Here is a 21,325-nt window from a genome sequence, read left to right on the forward strand (position 1 = left end):
TAGCAGCTCTGGTTTGAAACACATCAGCTTTTTTATTATTGTAAATTAAAGTGAAGTCAGTGTGGTTCTCTGTCCCCTAGAACGAAAAGATGCAGCACGTGGGGGGGTCAGAGGAGCTTCTCTCACTTTCTGAGAAGTTGGGGGCGGTAGGGTGTAATTATCACCAAGGTGGCGAACGTCTAGAGCGCTGGAAACCAACCAAACTCCTGGAATTCAGCTCCAGTGAGTGCAATATACTGTTTGTTAATCAGCCTTATCCAAATGAGACCTCTGACCAATCACAGTGCTCTGTGCATGGTGAGCCTCCTGACCAATAATAGCCCCAAAAGGGCTTCAGGGTTTTCATGTAACCCTTAGGGTTGAAACTAGGAGTGGGCGATATGGTGATACTTTACTGTTATCGTGATAGAAAAGCATACTGTGCTGTAATTTAAGTATATCATTGATATCGCCAGTGACTAACGACAACCGCATTGTTGATAAATACGGCATAATTTATCTTGTTTTGCTGAATTTAGTGCAGTGCATCGTGTACAGTGTTGATAAAAATAGTTTTTGATATTTTTAAAATGTGCCAGTTTTGACTTCAGAAAAAAACTAAATATTATGTAAAAATTGTAAAAATGTCTTTATGTATCATATATTCTTGCCATATTGCCCACACTGTGCTGGAACTAAACTCTGTAACGGTAGATGTCCAGGAGCAGAGTTGATGACCATCAGTAATTCAGAATATAAAGTTTTAATTGGAATAAATTTTATGTGTTTTTCACAAATTGTGGAAACGTTTGCGTGAGAATAGAGGCTGTCCAAAATCCAGTCCCGACACGGCAATGCTCAGCTATTCCTGACTCTCCCGATTTAACCTGATGCAAAAAACAGGTTAAGAAGCCAGGTAAGTCATGTCATTAGGCGACACACTGTGAAATAATTTTGATTTGGATTGGGTTACATCCCAGCAACACCCAATGAACCCATCCTAAAAATAAAGGTGCGAAAATAGTTCTTTGGACAGATGCTGCAGAACAGGAGCACCCAATTCTGGTCCTGGAGATCTACCACCCTGCAGAGCTTATCTCTAGCCCTGATCCAGGTAATGAAGTGGATCTAAATATACACTGATGGTTCTTTGGGAGTTCTTTAGCAAATAAAATGGTTTGCATGATTAAAGGGTTCCTTGCATCATGAAACCGTTCTTCAGACTGATGGAGAATGTGCTGCAAAACAGCACCAAAGTGTTCTTCTATTGTTACAATGTCAAGCTTGACACAATAAAAGAACCCTTTTTGGTGCTATATAGAACCCTTTATGAAAAGGTTCTATATAGAATATAAAACACACTGTCAATCTGAAGAATGCTTTCACAATGCAAAGAACCCTTTAAATCACATAAAAGGGTTCTTTAAGTCTTAATGCTTCTATATAGAACCATTTTCTTTTAGTAAAGAACCCTTGAAGAACCATCTTTTTAAGTGTGTAGAGCCGGGTGTGTTGGATCTGAACTCTCCTGGGCAGCAGATCTCCAGAATCAGACTGGGCACTGCTGCTTTAGGAGACTCTTTCTTCTAGAACCTTTCAAAGAATGGATCTGGTAATAAACGTAATGAAGGCCTTAAGATAGACTCTACAGGGTGGTGGATCTCCATGACAAAAACTGCACAGAAGGTTCTTTAGGATAGTGGTTCCCAAAACCTCAGGGGTCCCTAGACAGTCCATGTTTTAGCTCTATTCCCGTTTGTCGCAAGTTGGGTTGGAGCAAAAAATGTGGACTGTCTGAGGGGCACTAAGGACTGGTTCAACCACCTTTTCACCAAGAAGTGGAAACGAAGAACCATTTTGGCAGCTTTTCTTTGTATGTAAGATTTAATACTCTGAAGGCCCCTCTAGGACTGGATCTGGACGCACCTGTTCAAAACTGAAAGTAAAGGTAGTTTTGCGGATGGGTTTGTTTGGGAGAATGGGGGCTATTTATGTACCCCCCTTTTGCTCCCCTCCCCCCAGTAATGCTGCCTACAACGCGGACACTCCAGCCGCACTTTAGCACACTCTCAATAAATACACCATAAAATATTTCGCATATATATTTCCAATATATTAAAAGAAAAAAAAATTTAAATAAGACACAAAATAAAAAGTTGGCTCAACAAAGAGAAGTGTTAAGACACACTCACAAAAGTCTTCTTACAATTCCTCTTACTCTAAAATAGTTAAGGATAAATGTCAGGCATTAAATCTAGCATTATACTTGTAATCAAAGCAATATTTGCAGTTTTATCTCGTTTAGAATAACATTTTGCAGCATAACAAGGTGAGTGAGGTGCAGTGTTTCTCGAGATCTCTTGTAGAGAGGTATTTTCCTCCTGGACCGACGACGGGCACCCATGTGAAAAACGCACGCCTAAGCGGGTCAAAACCTTAAGCTTGACCCTACTTCTCCAAGTCACATGTGAAAAGTAATACAGGAAAAAAAGGAAAAAAAAATACCATATGCTCTTTGTAAGTATGTATCTATAGGGCATTGCACAAGAAAGAGAAAGAGAAGTGACCAAGCCACCTAAAACCTAAAACCACCCGATGGGGTTTTTCACGTCGGAAATCACCCAAGTTCCGCCACAGTGGGGGCCACGCGTAAACTTTCGGTTCTTGAATGATCAACCGTATGCAGAGTGGTTCCACACACACTCCTAAAACAACAAAAGCCTCAAAAGGACTGAAGTCCGTTTATCTGTTTTATCTGGAGAACATGACAGAAATGAAAAGACAAAAAAAATCAGAAAGCCTTTGCTTCCTGTTTGGGTGGCAGTCTTTAAAGTGCTGTGCTAGGCTTTCCTCTCTAGGGTCAGGCCCCACTATCCCCATTTCAAATACAGCACATTCACCTGTGCCAGCATGTCTATTGGTCCTGACTCCTAACACGCCATGATAGAGCTCAACCGTACGTTCAAATACTTGGCATATATTGTCATCGTAATATCTGAATATACGCAAAGACGTCATTGAGTCTCGCTCTTTAGATAAAAATGTGTCTGAATGTATGTGTTTATATGTGCGTGCGTGGTTTTGTGTATATATGTGTGTGCGCGCGCGATGCCTCAGGGTAAGATAAGAGACCACTCGGCTTTTTGATCTGTCACTTTAGGTTCATATTCTTCAGCACCGTCATGAGGAAAGGCACTTTCTAAGGACTTTAAACTCCATATTAGATTCTAAACTACAACCCTTTCAGCTCCACACTTTAAACAAAAAAAGAAAAGAAAAATAAAGACGAAAGAGGGGAGATGCAAGTCTAGTATTTAGATTGGGTTGTTAATTTTTTGGCGAATCCACCAGCGATTCTGAAACATGGCTACAGTTCATGGGAGGATACAAAACACTTGCCAACGTCTACGCAAAAGAAAACATCCATGTGGCAAACAAACGACTGCTACACCCTACACATCTTCAGTTCCAAAGGCATGTATCTGTGCTACACAGTTCTAAACTCACCTCAAGATCTGCTACCACGTTTATTTTAGCTTCACAAACCAAACATTATTAATTAATTAATTCATAACTACACTAAACTATTCGGTCAGGACAAAATGCACTTAAAGACAGCAACATGTTGTACCTGCTGTGGCGAGCAGAGTCTGAGACTAGGATTACTTAAACAATCAACGATGAAATCAGGCTTATCAGGCTCTTCAAACTCTGAAGCACCAATAGTGGTTCCATTATGGAAAGACAAAATTCATCAATAATAGACATTGTATTCTCACAACTTAATCAATAGTTCAAATGACGCCTTAAAATAATTCTTTAAAATAATTAAAGTCCACCTGTGAAGTTCAATCTTCTGCAAACGATCTCAAAAACGTTCCTAACACACTAAAAACGACAAGGCCGATCAATCAGACAGAGAAAAGCATTCTTAATCTCTACAAAACAACCCTTACACCATCACAAGCGACTATTGCAACTATTATCTTTCTGTTAATAGGATTACTTACTATCTTTCTTTGTTTATAATGTAATTTGCAAAAAATAAGTGGTGGTTTGCATAATTTAAAAGTTAGATACACTTGAAAGGAATTCAATAAAGGCTGTGAACACATGCTAACAATGAATGAAAGCCAGTGGGTGCCAGTTAGCATGATCCCATTTGCATAATACAAACTGGCGCCTAGTGGCTTTGACTTTGAGTTACATTATCTTTTTATTGGCATTGAGGGGAGAAGTGAAACCACGTTCAGCCTTCAGCACAACCAAACCAACGACAACTGCATAATCAAGCACAGACTAAATGATCAAACGCATCAGTTGCGAGCACTTCTACCTAACTAAAAAAGAGAGAGAGACAGATATGTAGCCAGCACCGTGTAACCATTCCATGTTCCTGCTCTCATGTCCGTAAGTCAATGCCAATGTATCTGTATGGTGGGTCTTAAACGACACACCTTATAGCACCAAGCTTTTGTTCAGCATCGATTAGTGCAGGTTACCGTTCCCTCCTTCATGAAACGGGACGTGCTTCAGAAAGGGTGCGGAGCGAGAGAGCAAGGCATCCGCTGCACACAGAATGCTGAAACACGCTCTTCAAGTAAAAAACTCCACGCTGCCCTCTACTGGCCCTCCAGTGAATAAGAGTACACGCACCATTTAGCATCTGTGAGAGACTTCGTCATCCGCCCGTCGCTCTCTCGTCCCTAAACGAGCCAAAGCACGTCATCGGTCTTATCAAAGGAACCCGTACAATAGCAGCTAGATCCTTTGTTATGAGCAGGCAGAAGAGGCAGATGATAGTTTACAAGGTTTCTGCCATGGAGAGAAACAAACGAAGCTATGAGTTACGGTCACATACTTATAAAAAGACTCAAATCCCCAATTCTTGAGTTCCTCTCCCTGAACGGACTCGCACTTGTCCGTGCACGTTCCAATTAGAAATGAAAAAAAAAAGCCAAAATAAGGACACAGTTAAACAATAACCCTGTCAATACTGATCAGTGGAAAAACAAACAAACAAAAAAAAAACTCACCAAAACAGAAGTTAAGACAGATCATGGCTTACTGCAGTTGAACGAAGTGTGTTGACAGAGAGCTAAAACCTCGAAGAATTCTTCGAAAGAATTTCGGAGGCTTGGACTGTCACAGCTTTATCTGAACTGTGCCCTTGGTCTTAATCTTAATGCACTGCATTAACTGTTTCCAAGCAAAACATTCTTTACTTAAAAGCCATTCAACCTCCTATAAAATCAACCGTTTCCAAAACCAGGCACTTGATTTTCAATCCTTATCAAAGAGAGGCCAATCCTCAGATGAACTCAAATTATACTAGAATTCCATCAGCAGAAAATAGATATATATGTGTGTGTATATATATATATATATATATATATAAATATGAAAGTGCCAAACATACACATCTTTCCAACTTCTACAATGCCCTCCATTCCCTTTCCATTAAAAAAAACACAAAAACAAAAACAAAAGAAAAGCTGCTGTCATCCTCTTAATTCCTCCTGTTCCAGTCTCAGATAACCCACAAAGCTTTTGTCTGTGCAGGGACACTCAACCCGCTAATGGATTATTGCACTAAAAACCGTAATATTATAATCTGTCAAATAAAATGGCCTCTCCGAGTTTTAAGAACAACAGATAAAAGACAGAGGTGGGGAGGGCATGAGAATGCCGCAAAGAAATGCAATTAAACTAAAACCAGGCAAATAAACACTGGGAGGAATTAAAAAAAAACTTATACACATATATATATATATATATATATATATATATATATATATATATATAAAATATGATCAGTTTGCATTGCAGTACATGAGAGCTCACAGACAATGTTCTGGACCACCCTAAAATAATGTTACTCGGCACAAAGTTTGGGGAGAAAAAAAAAGAAAATAAGCAAATTAAAATGCATTATTCTAATCAGCTTTCAGGCAGTTTCTGGGAATATCTGGCCTAATGCCTGTGGGTGGCACTTTACTCACAATTACAGCATGTGTATATGTGTGTGTCTGTTTTTATACATCAATAACGCACAACTGGTTCATCACAATTTACACTCATACATCTTAAGTCACGATTGGCTACAAAAGTAGGGAGAAATAAAAAGGTACTTTGGCTACACCATTATTGATGTAGATTAAACAAAAAGGGCCCATTTCAATCTAGCAGAAGACATGCCGTTTTCTAACTCCCAGAACTGACTCTGCTCTCTCAATGTCTTTCTGCAACAACTGGGGGGGTTTATGAGGGTAAGAAAGTGCTGCTGTTACAAGCTTGAGGTAAAATGATCAACAGACAGGGGAGAGAAAAAAACAAAACAAAAAAAGAAAATCCAAAACCTCCCTTTTGTTTGGTAGGGAGGGAAGAGGGGAGCCTCAAGACATCCCCCAACAGAAAAAGGGGGGGGGGGAAAGCAGTTGGCTGGTTTAATATTGCATAATAGTGCTGAGTTTTCAGGTGTGGGGTTTAAAGCAGGTGTGCGTTCTCAGGCCAGGCACCCTCCTTTTCTACCGCACAGTGTCCGGTCCGGATTTAGTGGGCGCTCTCACTGCCATGGAATCAGACCCTCAGGGACACACATATTGGTGGGAGGTGTGTGAGTTTATGTGTCAGTGTGTGTTTGTGTGTGTGTATGGGTGTGTAGAAGTTGGGGCTCTCTTAGGCGAAGTACATGGTCCTCAGGGTATCATGGTGAATCTGCACAGCTTTAGCCAGAGCCTGGGGGTCCCGACCGTTACTCTGACCAGAAACATGGCTGCCCTCCGCACTGAATGTGGAAGAAGGGAAAAAGACAAAAATTACAAACAACGCTTTTCACAAAATACCATGAAGCAAACTAAAGAAAAGCAAGTAAATCAGTTTAAAGCACTAGCTAATTTGACTTTTGTTATTTGTTGGGATTTGACTGGCCAAATGTTTAGGATTGTGTGATTCCCACAAACAGAATTAAAAGGTTACATCACCGTTAAACAAATGAACTCAACAACAAAAACATAACCTCACGGCTGTGTTTATTAGCAGGTTTTGTTATTCCATTATTGGAAGGTGGACTGGAACAGAACTACTATTACTGAAGGAGCTCCGCCATTTACAGAAAACCATTCGCTCTACGATTAATAATGTCAGACTCTAAAAACTACACAGTGCAGATTCATACTGCAATAAAATCACTGATCCTATTGTTCACCTAATTTGGAGTACCTGCTAATGTAAAAAGGCCTATCAAAATGCAAAAGTTCACATTGCAGATTCATATGGGCTTAAAATCACTCCACACTTATTACTGTCAGATTCATACTGGATTAAAATCACTCCACAGTTATTACTGTCAGACTGTAAAAACTACACACACACACACACAGCAGATTCATAGTGGATTAAAATCACTCCACAACAATAACTGTCAAAATTCATTTAGGATTAAAATCACTACACAATTAATACTGTCAGACTGTAAAAACTACATACACTGCAGATTTATGCTGGATTGAAATCACTCCACACTTACTACTGTCAAATTCATACTAAATTAAAATCACTCTACAGTGTCCGTCAAAATTCATACTGGATTAAAATCACTCCACAAAGATAATTGTCAGATTCATACTGGATTAAAATCACTCCACAACGATAACTGTGAAGATTCATACTGGATTAAAATCACTCCACAACGATAACTGTGAAGATTCATACTGGATTAAAATCACTCCACAATTATTACTGTCAGACTGTAAAAACTACACACACACACACTGCAGATTCATACTGGATTAAAACCACTCCACAATGATAACGGTCAGATTCACACTGGATTAAAATCCTTCCACACTTATTACTATCAAATTCATAACGGATTAAAATCACTCTACAACAATGTCTGTCAAGATTCATACTGGATTAAAATCACTCCACAAAGATAATTGTCAGATTCATACTGGATTAAAATCACTCCACAAAGATAAATGTCAGATTCATACTGGATTAAAAATCACTCCACAATGACAACTGTCAAAATTCATACTGGATTAAAATCACTCCACAATGATAACGGTCAGATTCACACTGGATTAAAATCCTTCCACACTTATTACTATCAAATTCATAACGGATTAAAATCACTCTACAACAATGTCTGTCAAGATTCATACTGGATTAAAATCACTCCACAAAGATAATTGTCAGATTCATACTGGATTAAAATCACTCCACAAAGATAAATGTCAGATTCATACTGGATTAAAAATCACTCCACAATGACAACTGTCAAAATTCATACTGGATTAAAATCACTCCACAATGATAGCGGTCAGATTCATACTGGATTAAAATCACTCCACAATTATTACTGTTAGACTGTAAAAAAACTACACACACACACACACACTGCAGATTCACACTGGATTAAAACCACTCCACAATGATAACTGTCAGAGTCACACTGGATTAAAATTCCTCCACACTTTTTACTATCAAATTCATAATGGATTAAAATCACTTCACACTAATTACTGTCAGATTCACACTGGATTAAAATCACTCCACAAATTATTACTGTCAGATTCATACTAGTTTAAAATCACTCCACAATTAATAATGTCAGACTCTAAAAACTACACAGTGCAAATTCATACTGCAATAAAATAACTGATGCTATTGTTCACCTAATTTTAGGTAAAAAGGCTTATCAAATTGCTCAAGTTCACATTGCAGATTCATACTGTCTTAAAATCACTCCACAATTAATACCGTCAGACTGGAAAACCACACACACTACATTAAAATCACGGACCTCATCGTTCACCTACAGTGTACCTCCCGACATAAGACTAAGCTGACAAAAGCTCATGAGAGGGTGCTAGAGGGGGTTTCCAGGCAACAGGAGCCTCACCTGTCATGCTCTTTGTCCACCAGGTGGTAGCGGGCGCGGAAGGCCACCAGATGGGCATAGTAGGCGGGCGCTGGGATGGAGACGGATCGCGTGCAGCGCACATAGGTGTGGCACAGCTGGTAGGTGAGCAGCTGAAATTCATCGGCCGTGAAACAGTTGTCATCCCACAACACGTGGTAGTGGGAAGGGCGACTCGTGCCCTGAAGGAAAAAAAAAGGAGAAAGCTGAAGCAGGAAGGTAGGGGGAGGTCAAATGAGCCAGGAAGAAAAAGTTACTGCTGTGTTCGGAACAGCTTGCTTGTCAACTCATTCTCTATTGACTACAAACAGTGAACTATACATATTTTATGTGTGTGTATATACTGTATGTGACACACAGAGTTTTGTTTTATAGTGAACAGACAAGGAAACGACCACAGAACGACCAAATGATTTAACATTGGGAAATCAAATTGTGACACACTATATAGGTCACCATTACTGTAATAAGAAGCAATTCCAAACAGAGCGCATATTTATGTTTGAGTGTGGGTCACTGATGTAACAGAAACACAAACAAACAACCTCCTTATCAGCAACTCACAAACAAATACAGATAAGGACGTCAGTGCTTGACCGATTATGACGAGAGCTTTTGCTGCTAAGATTTTCCGAATGGAAATTTTTCTACTGCTATGGAATAGTTAACAAACAAAACAACGTGGGTGGCGCAAGCACTGAGGGGTCACACATGGGCAAATTAGTTTTGCTGAGCCTGATGTAAAACCGATCTCCCACACAAAAGTGTTCTCTGCGTAAACAACGAGGCAGCTTTTCCTGATCTCCTCACACACCTCTCACATGCACTCCCACATCAGTGGGAGGCAGGAGAGCGCAGACATCTGGCTCAGGGATGTGTGTGGTAAGGATGGACATGGTTATTTGAGTATACAGCTATACAAACTGATCTAAGCATTGATCAAGTATTTACATTAAGAATCTGTAATACAGAATTAAATAATAATAATAAAAATGAAATAGGTCTACAACAAAGTCAAAATCTAACATTTAATAAATAATTTGAACGAATAATTATCAAATGCAAATGAAAATGAGAAGTAGTGTACAAAACACTGTTTGCTCCCTTTGTCAGCACAGATGCATTTAAACAGTTTGAGCAGCAGAAGATCAACAACAAAAGTGTTGACTGTGTGGAGCTATTACAGTATCTACAAAGGACAACAGGCAAGTGATTTGTAATCACTGTTCATGCTGAGTATACAGAAGCAATGAGACAACCAAGATCTCCACTAGAGGTTTGATACAACGTTTGAAAACACGATATCCTATAGTGACAAGGATAACTTCTTTTTTTTTTATTATTTTTTTTTTGAGTTGAAAATGCTATATAGGACTGCAGATAATATTGAAACACAAAGAGCTGATATTGTCTCTCACACTAAGCCAAACAGACACACCTAAGCAGAGCTACATACGGAAATAGTTCAAACACAGATTTAACTGACAAGTCACTAAATCAATCAAACAGTCAGTATGAAATCACCTCGTGTTTTTATTCACTGTACGCAGTAAAGACCATCAGACTTTTGGCTGTTTTTCCACAATGTAATGAGTGGGCTATTCAATAACTGATCATTGATATGGGCATTTGAGAAGCAAAAGCTGTTAAAGTGGCTATTCCTAGTGCCTGCACACCTGTATTCCAGCATGACTGCAGAGGTAAAAGTCAAACTCGTAGGGGTGCGTGATGTCTGTGTCCACAGTCGTACCAGCAGGAATGTTACCGCTGCGGCCCACCTGCACAGAAAAAGAGGGTTGCAAGTTATGAGCATGTACGTTAAAATTTTGTATGCTACACAGTAGAATTTGTAATGTTACACAGCAAAATCTGTCAGACTTCCACATGGAGTCTTGCATGGTTTCCCAGTGTAGTAAAAAACGATCATAACCCTAAGCCTAAAATATCACGTACAGAAGAAGAGTGCAGCCCCCCTCAGCAGACATTAGAGATTTTCCTCTTACAAAAAGCTGAATTTCTCTGCTCTGCAATTCCTGTCAAAATAAAAGCTGTCACTACTCATGATTCTTAAGTGGCTTTTATGAAGTCCCTGTCTTTCACTCAGTGCAGCTTGGCTGATGTAAAATAATTACAGGCTGGGCAGAGAAGGCACTGTTGTGTAAATGAGCATAATTAAGCTTGTGGCTAAAGGAGCTTAGCGAGGAGAAGAGAGTGTCGGGTATACAATGCCCTGACAGGTTTTAATTCACTGAGACATTTGGCCTGAGACTGCAGACCCAACAACCACAGCAGGTGGACACCCTTGTGATCCGCCTCCTGTTATTACTAGGGCTGCACAATACATGCGTTTGTTAATCTTTTTTGCAATACTGATGTCACAGGAAGGTGCAATATGCAAGCCTATCAGAGCAAAGTGGATCAAAGGCAAAATACAGAACAAAAATATAAATGCAACATTTTTGGTTTTGCTCCCATTTTCCAACAATTTGACCCATTTTCTCCCCTAGAAAGGTGTCATGCTGCTACAGGCAAATGTGGTTACACCAAAACTTAGTGTAGGAATTCTGTTTCACAACCCACCCTGTTTTTTGTGGGGTTTCGGTGAAATCTTTTCAGTAAAAAGTGTTGAGTTTATATTTTTGTTCATTATACATTTCCCATTTAAAGCATTCTGTAATCACTCTGCTCCCGGTTTTCCCCATCCTGGTCACCGCTCACACAAACAGAGACAACCTAATCAATGTCTGCTCCATATTTTGCTATACAACATATTATGTATGTTCATTTTATGTATATTTTGATTGTGTATCTTGAGAATTAAAAAGACACACACAAAACAAGAAACAAAAACAAAGACAGACAAAAAATTAGGAAAAAAGTGTCAGGCTTCAAAGTGTCAGAGAGAACAGCAATGCTCCAACTTTCTCCTCATGCCACTCTGCACCAGAGTATGTGAGTGGTGTGGAGTGGGAGTAATGTGGTGCATCCCCCCCCCCAGTTAAATTCAACTGTCGCAGGATGTTTCATACAATAATTTTCAATATTTTAAACTGTGTTCACCAGGACTTCAAAGCCTTTAACAATGTGACATTATTGATCAATTAAAGAGTTATTATAATGTAAAGCATATCGTAAAATGAGGCAGTATAACACTAGTTTTCTGTCCATATTGTGTGGCCATGGTTATTAATTTTACTTACATCTTGTTTCCAAACTGAAGGTATCAGCAACAGTAAATTCTGCTGCTGGAGACCTATCACCCTGCATGGTTAATTTCCAGTGGTAAATTAACACACCTGGTCTTCAGAAACATCTCAATATTACAGCCAGGTGTCTCAGATTAACGCTACACTGTACAGAGATGTAGGCCTTCAGGCGGAGGGGCAGACCTGAGGCTGGTGCATGTGCGTGTGGTTTCTGTAAGAAAGCTCACCCTCTCGTTGCGGTCGGCACAGAAGAGGCGAGTGTGGTGGCGTTTTTGCACTACGATGTAGGTGATGCCGGGCTGATACTCTTTCTCCAGACTGATGCAGGCCTCCCGGATAGCCAACAGCTCATAATACAGCACCTGTAAGAGTAAAACACACTTTTACCTTTAACACAAAATACTAATGCTTAACATAAGCCCTCAAGCCCACCTTGGCTTTGTTCACTACTGACCTGTCTGAATTGGCCTTCGGACACACCATCCCTGTAGTAGATAATTCTGGTAGGTTTGTAGCGAGTGGATTTGTAGAACTGGATGAGGAGTTCCCGCACCATGGAGGCCAAATCCTGAATCACCTCCTGCCGGGGCCTCTGCACCCGAACCGTGGCACAGTACCGACTTGGATGGGCATCCATACTGCCCACCACCTACAGAGAGGAAGGAAGAGAGAGAGGGGAAGAGAGAGGGAGAAAGAGGGGGAGAGAGAGAGAAATAAAAATATAAAGATAAATAAAAATAAAAAGCGCTTTTCATCAATCGCTACTGTGTTTAAATCCAGGTCACATTAGTGTACTCAGAGCATTTTTCAAAATTTTTCTTACATCTTGTGAAATCATCTTACATCTAGTTAATATATTTAATATTTCCCATAACAAGATCGTAAAAATATTACAAGATTATTTTACTTCTTTCTAAACACTTTTTTCATTTCTTAAAATAAGCAAAATGATCTGCACTTTGTCCTAAAACAAGCCAAATTATCTGCCAGGAGAAGAATAATTTAGCCACACAAAATGGCTTCTTTGAATTTCTTTACATAAAATGACTTAATACAAGTAAAGAACATTGAGAAACCTCATAATAAGAAATATTTGATTTGTTGTCCATAGTTAAGATTTTTGCAGTGTAAATTTTACAAAATTTAACATCCTTAGCGGGAACTACAGAGGAATCAAGACAGGGGAATCAAACTCACGGCAGCAATGGAGGGCTTTTTCCCATCTCCAGCAGGCGGGTGTGTAACGTCTGCCCCTAGGAAGATCACTGGCTGCTGGAATACTGATGGCCTGGAGGAGAAATTCCCAGGTTATGGAAATTCTTGAAATTTTGTCGTTTATGTATTCTTTACCTTTTTTTTAAGCTCAGACATGTCATACAGAGTCCTGTAGAGCGGGTCTCACCGTTGATGTGGCACTAGGATGTTGTTGATGCCGCCGAGTTTGACGTTGATTTTGAGGCAGAGGTTGGAGAGCGTCTGTGGAGACGTCTTCACCACATTCTTCACCTGAACACACTGAGTGGCCATGCCCAGAAGAGTGTCTCCTACACGCTTCACCTCCGCTGCACCATAATCACAGAAAGGAGAGGGTAAACTATAAGCTCATGGAGAGACAAAAAGCAGTGTTCTGGATACACCACATGTTGAAGTATTCTTTCACTTACATGTTCTAGGACATTGTTTTAAGATTGTTTTGTATCCCAATTATACTTTTTTTTAAACAGCATTTTATACAAAATTTTGTTTTGACCACACAATGTGATTGGCTGAAATAAGTTCAACCTATGTTGTTATATATAATACCAGCATGTAATTTCATTTATTTATTTTTTTTTAAAAAAACACCATATCTTTGTCAATCTTATGAGCACTGTTTGCTAATTAAAAAAAGATTGCTTTACTCTAAGCTGCTGGAACTACTTTCTTGGTAAATGAAATTGCCAATATTGAAAACACTGAAACAATGTTTGGGGCCTCTCTGCTTTACTTTGTCTTTAATTTGCAAAACTGCTTGTACAAAATCATAACACAAAAAAAAACATAAAAGCATGCAAAACTGAGTGTGCATACCATAGACAGGCGTTTTTCCAGGCAGGATGACGATGATGAGCTGCAAGCCGGAGTAGGTGTTCTTCAGGTGTCTGAACATGGGCTCCACACTGTCTGCTCCCTGCGCGTACTTACAGAAACATGGCTGTCCCTGAATGGGCATCCCAGCATCTTTTGAGATCTTACGCAGCTGGTCTGTGAACCCCCTGAAAGAGGCAACATTGAGCAAAGGTTGGTCCTCAAAAGGAAATTTAAAGCACTAACCTATTTAAAATCACTTAAAATAAGAAAGAAAATAGTAAGAACATTATTAAAAATGAGGGTTCCTTTACCATTATAGGCTGGGAAAAATCTCTAACCAGTACAGAACTTAGAAATGATATGTAAGAATGGTTCTTCACACTGCATTAATTTATAAGAATGGTCCCTAAAGAACTATCCAGGTCTATAAACCTTTTACAGCATTCTTAATTTATGAATGAACAATAAAAACCACAACAAAGGTTAAAAACAAACAAGTCAAAATTCAAACATCAAAAGGAAAAAAAAAAAAGGATTCTCACACTGCAGGTTCAGAATCAGTGGCACGTGAACAGAGTCAGGAGCTAAAACAGGCGCTGACGTTTACAGCCGTACTCTCACCGGGAACCTTAGAAACGACTGACATTCCATTTCCACGGCAACGCTGTGGAGCCTCTGTGAGTTCTCTGCTGTCACGGCAGCCTAAGCTACACAAGCAGTGGAACGAACTTGACAGCCATCTCGAGCTTTAATATAACCTGTTTACAGAGGTTGACAGCTTACAGATATAACCTGCTAACAAGCTATTAAAATGCCAGCACCTTAAAAGGCTGGTCTCCTTCTTCATCCATGCTGACCCTACACTGCCAGAATTTTAAGCATTTGACTGACTGTAAGGCATGGCGTGTGGCTCACTCAACCTAATCACAAGTACAATCGCCAGGCCCTTCCAATTAATCAGATATCTTTGAGTGCTGCTGAAAGGATTATTGATAAAATGGTTGAACAAACTTCCCTCCACTAAAATGGAGATTTAAAGAGTGGTTCATAGTCCTGAGCAACAGTCACCATATAGAGTGGGGAGTGACAATGAAACGGCTGATGAATAGCATGTAACTAGCAATTATTAGCAATTACAGCAAAGTGCTGTCAAGATGGTTCTGACCCCAGGTGACCATATGGATAGTGCTTCTCCAGAATGTCCCGTCTTCTGTTTGGATCTTCAGGCTTCTTAATGACTTGTATCGATCCATCTTGTGGCTGGTCATCCTCTTTCTTTTTTTAAAATCAACTGTTCCAAGCACAAGGGTCTTTTTCAAATAACTGGTTCTTCTATGATATGTCTGAGTGAGAGGTGAGAGCTCCTTTGGTCAAGGATCTATTTGATTGTTTCCTTTTCTACCAAGGCACTCACAAGAGTCACCAGCACCAAATTTCAAAGGCAGCAATATTTTCCTGTCTTGTTTTTCATTGTCCCGCTTTATTGTCCATAAAGAAGCAGAGAGAAGACCACTGGCTGGTCAATTCTGATTTCTGTTCGTACAGACACATCATTACATTTAAAGCTATTTTCACCCTCCTTCATTCTTGCTCTGCCGTGTGCCAATCTGTGTGATATTTCACGTTTTTGCTGTTAATAAGTGATGCAAGTTGGCAAAAACTGGCCACCACTTCTGTCTCTTCACCATCAACAATACAGTCAGTCGACTAACGTAACTTTTATCCCTTCTTTAGTACATCTCCCTTTGGCTGTCACAGTTCCACCATCCAGTTCATTCTGTGCAACTTTCTTCTATGTTAGAGGAAAACAACAGAGCCCACATTGTCCCCTACACTTTCTGTAAAGAACTCCAATCTGCCAGAAAGACTGCAGATAACTTAAACAGTGTAGAGTATTAAAGTGCTTTTCTTGTAAATGATGGATAAAAATCCCAAAACTACCATGCTGACTAACTGCTGCAGCCATAACACTTAACCATCTTACTGACGAATGTCCATTCTAGAGACCATATTTACACGATGTTGATGTCTTACTTGAGTATCTCCTCACGGCACTGTCTTTGCGTGGCAAAGCAGGCAATGGCCCACATTTTGATCTCCACACCCGTGTGGAACTGTTTCCCCCGCATGTCCCACACACCGTGACTGGGAGTAGCCACGGTACGGTTCTGCAAAAAAAGCACAGGGTTAATCTGCTGCATTCGGGTTTTTAAAAACATACACAGCAATGCACATACATACATAAAATACATACAAAAAATGTGAAAATGTTTCAGGAACTTAAACACTGCTTAGTCAAATGTAAAAACACTTTTTTTCACATTACAAAAACTACTGAACATGAAGTCACAGCCACTCCATGCATTCCACATTGGAAAGAAAATGGCATGTTCTGATAAAACCGACATGAAAGTGACCTAATAACCATATAATATTTACTGATTTTTATTCTACCATCTAGAACAAACATTTATTTTGCCCTGGGAAGCCACAGCATTGAGTTTAGTCTTTTGGCTGCTCTAAAGTGCAAAGACACATCAAACCAACAAGGAACTAGTGCTGCCTGACATGCACATACTTAATGCATCTGCGTGAAACGGACTGACTCTCTATAGCAGGAGCTGTCTGTAAAACTGCAACATATAAAGTAATGTACTGTTTGAATGTCCTACAAGCTCTTACAAACCTGTGAAAGTAAATCACGGTTTGGCACTGGGTTGGTAAAAAAGGCTACTCAAAGGTGAACACTTGTACGTGACACAGGGGCTGTGTTTACATGCAAAGATTTTTGCCAATCCCACTGAATACATTATAGATCAAGACTGATGTGTTTATATGCTCACTCTACTCAAAAATCAGATGGAAAATCTCAGTTTACATGCACACTATGAGTAATCCAATCCAAAATTACGTGCATGCGTAGAGCAACACTTAGTGTAGACGTTACCATAACAATGGGCATAGCGTGAGTCCAGTCAGAGTGAGATGAGCAGCAGTGTGGTTCCTGAGTTTTCAGCTGTGTTCCAGCTTGTGTTATTAATTGGTTTAAAATGACGTCAGACTCAGGAAAACGTACTTTACGTGTACTTATTAAAGAAGGGTGAGAGGAAGACATCGTGTTCTGAGACATACAAGCTGGATGCCCGTCTCACCACCGTCTTTTAAAGCTCAGACCATAAACTTAGTCTCCTCTGCAGACTAGTTTCTGTGCCCACCATGTTGAACGTTATAAACTTTCGCTATGATGCAAACGCAAATGCACAGAACATACTTAAACTTTCCAATTGGGAATGTAATCAGATACAGATGTTTACTATTATTCTTCTGTTTAATGGATTATTTATAAGATTACCCTTCTCGTTCAATTGGATAGAAATTGTATTCTGAACGGTGTCAATCGGACTAGTCCATTTTGATTAAGATCTATACATAGACATATTCTGTTCCAAATGAGCTATCAGTCGAATTATAAAGGATTATCAGGCTGCATGTAAACTTGGCTAGTGAGAGAAAATGTTCAGTTGGTGCAGGTTCATAATTATGTGCGTGGGGGGAAGCTTATGAAATAAGGAAGTCTCTCATGCTTCATTTTATGTTAGTGTCTTGTCAGAGCACCTTCACAACTCTTGTGTGTCCATGTTGATTCAAAACAGTATTAAATACTTTCTCTGGTACTAAAATACTGTCTGTTTAAGAATTCAGACATTTGAATATGGTTAAAATGCCCATCCCTAGTGATCAAACACTGCTAATTGCACTGGTGTTGAGAAATGCTCATTTCGCTCATCATGCACTGATTCTCAGCTCTCTCAAAACTGACCGCAGACAAAGATTCAACATGCTCAATAAGCCAAAACAGCACTGACGTGGACTGACTATAGCCAACGGTGTGGGATACAATGCGCCAACAGGCAACCGTTGGTGACCAAAGCTCACAGACAGCCTGACTGCATCCAACGGTGAGTCGGCTTGGTATGTCCAGGCCTTAAGACACTTATGCAATTAGAATATAAGGTGAATCAAGCCTGTTCACACAAGTGCTGTGTCCCCTCAGGACTCAAATTTGAGAAGGCAAAAAAAACCCCACAAAACCCATATCAAACACAGCAACCTTAAAACCTGTTTGTTTGGAAGGTAGTTATTTTGCGGCACACACAGACCAAATAAAACAAAACAAACAAACAAACAAACAAACAAACAAACAACAACAAAGGTTAGGGAGTGGGTTAGTTCCTCCAGCAGAGGTGCCAATCAGACGGACGTACAGACGGAGAGAGATGTGCGTGATTTAAAGGAAGGGTACCAGATAGTGCTCTGAGCTCACCCTGCCCCCGTACTGCAGCATGGGTGCCGGCAACACGCGGCCCGTCACATGGGCCATCTCGTCACGCACTTTAAACTGGAACTCCTGCACAAAAGGGTCTGCCTCATAGTTGGCACTGCGCACCTGGGAAAGACCAGTCGTGGGAAAACAGAGTGAGAAAGTGAATTATGAGACATTCATCCAGTTCAACCATGCTCTGCATTTCACTGAATGGAATTCATGTGGAGTGAGATCACAATGCTTGAAAAGGTTTTTTCTCCTGAATCAACTGAAAGACATTTCATAAAAAATGTTGAATAAACACCACTTTTGCTTCTGCTTGAATACACAAATGGTTATTTTTAGAACCTCAGGCAAAACAAGGTACATTTTGTTCGTCGGCAATGTCAGAATCATTCCGCCCACGTCTCATCACGCCTCCGTTTGGAAGTTTCTCAGACTAAGAGAGAGTAACAACAGTAACAACTGCTCAACCTTACTGAGTCTCAGATGACTTATTTTAATATGGAGCTGCGTTTCAATCAGCTGGTCTTGCTCAAAGTTAACACTGGCAGCCCTTGAAATTCTACAGAGAGCTTCAGGACTAATCAGACACGTAATGAAAGGCGAGGTTTCTCCACAGACCTCAATTAACCCTGACCTTAGGCCAAAATAACGTACCTCACAATGAAAGACCACTGATTTTCTATTGCTGTAGTTATAAGCTTGGTTGTGGAAACTTTAGGTTACTAATGCATCCCCAGTTCTTTGATCGCAGGAGCAAAGTATCTTACCGGTGGTCTGGTGAGATACCAAAACAAACGCTTAAAAGAGAATCCTGTGGTCAATCACATTTGTATATGTAATAAAGTACAAATAGTAGGTCATTTTTTTTACTATTAGTAGCAGGGTGTAACACAGTTTCTAAACAGCAGTGGGCGCTCACCAGTCTACTGATTTCTTCTTGTCTGTCCGGTGCTGAACGCGCTGTGGCTTTGATCATGGTGGATGTCTGATTATCGGTCAGTTTCTTGATGCACCTCTGTCCAGCCACTATATTACACACCTGCAAAAAATTGGAGGGGAATTAAAAAACAAAAATAAGCAACAATCAGAAAAGCTGAATTAAGTGAGCTCATTCAGCCAGGTGCTGGAGAGATACTTCACTTACTATACTTCACATCTAGGAGTGCACATTCAGCCAAGATCGGAATTGGCAGGTTTTTGCCCAAACATGAAATCACAGCAGTCGGACAATCCGTGTTGCAGTTTTATGATGGAAATAACATGGGCCAGGTAAACGCGCTCGCTCTGTGTTTGAATGCTGCTGCTACACTTGTACCATTTTGTAGCATCATTATGCATGAATCACTGTACTCAATAACCAGTTGTCTCTTACTTTTGATGTAGCACATTATTTGATTCTTGTTATTTAAAATTTAAACATTTTCAGCATTAAACATTTATCTTTTTATTTGAAACAGTTTGGCTCGTTTAAAAGCAAATTTTTTTTTTTTTATTTTGAAAGTTTGGCTAACAAGTTCAGAAAATGTGCTCCACTCAGTGTAAGCTTCAAATGTTTAAAAAAAAGGGATTTGGCTGTAAAGAGTTTGAAATCGCCATAAAAATTTCATTATCATTGCATCTCTATTTAGAATTTATTATTCGGTTATTATGTTTTAAGTAGGGATTAGCTTTTATAAGCAGTTGCCATTTTAGAAGAAACAGTCCTTTAACAATGATGTCTCACCTCTAGAGGCAGGTAGGTGTGTTTCTGCTCCTGGCCCACCTGCAGGCAGGGCAGGTGAGGGTATTTGAGCTGCAGGTTGTACTTCTCTCTAAAATACTGAGCTACGGTCCGCTCCACTGTCTGCCCATTCTCCAACTGCAAGGGGAACCTGCAAACCATCAGAGGACCAGTTAAAGTACAGCTACATCCACAGGTGGGCACCAGCGAGCAGAAAATGATATGAAATGCAGCAGAGCTGCACAGTATGTTGTTTGGTGAACTTGAATCACAGTATCGGCCTTTATAACACTGATACCACAGTAAGTTGCAATATGCAAAAGAGCAATTTAATCAGTTCCAGATGGTTCTATGAGTGTTCTGATTAATCAAAATATTCAAAATAATTTACTTCTGCAGGACTCCATGGTCACCATAACGCAGGCCGATCTTTAACCATGTCTCAGTACCACATTTTAAGGTGCATCACATTTACCATATGTAGATATGTAATTGCAACACTAGTGTTTTGTCCATATCGTACAGCCCACAGCACATACTGCAATCAAACATTCTTGGGAACTTCAAATGTAAATCATAACTAATAATTTTTGAATGAAAATCCATGTCAGAGAGGATCTCTGAGCTAGCTGACTCACTGGTGGTAGTGGTGGTGTGGGTTGGGGGGGTGACACATCAGTAGCAGTTAATATTACTTTTCCCCACCCACCGATGCATAGTGATTCATTAAAAACTAAGAAGACGCTTCAGAGGTGGGGCCAAAATGATAATATTTTCATGCAAGATCATGGAAAAACAAGAATTCTCTCTTTTAACATATGTGATGAATCATTTTTATTATGACCAGGGACATGAAGTAAACAGCAAAAAAAGAAAAATTGAAAAGCCGTGTTAAGTTTCTTCAGGTTCTGACCCTTCATGGAGCCCCCTCCACCGCCCACAGACTCCCTGACTCACGTTTGGTGGCTGGCAGGCCGGCGGGTCACATTACAGACTCTGTACTTCCTCCGCATGGTTCCACAGTGCGTCACCTCCACCTTAAGACCTAAAACACAGACATACATGCACAGACAGGTTGGCAAGGTAACATAAAT

At 39.9% G+C, this 21,325-nt stretch overlaps 1 protein-coding gene across 2 annotated transcripts in view; it reads right to left on the reverse strand.

Moving 5' to 3' along the window:
• Nucleotides 1–5,796: 5,796 nt before the first annotated feature.
• Nucleotides 5,797–21,325, reverse strand: part of LOC118799182 (protein argonaute-3) — a 43,284-nt gene continuing 27,755 nt past the window's right edge. The window contains exons 7-19 of one of the 2 annotated variants that reach the window (XM_036558910.1): nucleotides 21,189–21,276; nucleotides 20,235–20,382; nucleotides 19,431–19,550; nucleotides 18,506–18,628; nucleotides 16,216–16,349; nucleotides 14,182–14,366; nucleotides 13,514–13,673; nucleotides 13,309–13,399; nucleotides 12,566–12,760; nucleotides 12,339–12,473; nucleotides 10,582–10,683; nucleotides 8,888–9,087; nucleotides 5,797–6,766 (exon numbers count right to left, since the gene is read on the reverse strand). In XM_036558910.1, the coding sequence (XP_036414803.1) occupies nucleotides 6,658–6,766; nucleotides 8,888–9,087; nucleotides 10,582–10,683; nucleotides 12,339–12,473; nucleotides 12,566–12,760; nucleotides 13,309–13,399; nucleotides 13,514–13,673; nucleotides 14,182–14,366; nucleotides 16,216–16,349; nucleotides 18,506–18,628; nucleotides 19,431–19,550; nucleotides 20,235–20,382; nucleotides 21,189–21,276 (1,790 nt within the window). In that variant the 3' untranslated portion in view covers nucleotides 5,797–6,657. Of the gene's footprint in view, nucleotides 6,767–8,887; nucleotides 9,088–10,581; nucleotides 10,684–12,338; nucleotides 12,474–12,565; nucleotides 12,761–13,308; nucleotides 13,400–13,513; nucleotides 13,674–14,181; nucleotides 14,367–16,215; nucleotides 16,350–18,484; nucleotides 18,629–19,430; nucleotides 19,551–20,234; nucleotides 20,383–21,188; nucleotides 21,277–21,325 lie in introns of both variants that reach the window. The other variant, XM_036558909.1, reaches the window with a different exon arrangement.

The sequence above is a fragment of the Colossoma macropomum genome, unplaced genomic scaffold (assembly GCF_904425465.1).
Source record: "Colossoma macropomum unplaced genomic scaffold, Colossoma_macropomum, whole genome shotgun sequence".
NCBI lineage: Eukaryota > Metazoa > Chordata > Actinopteri > Characiformes > Serrasalmidae > Colossoma > Colossoma macropomum.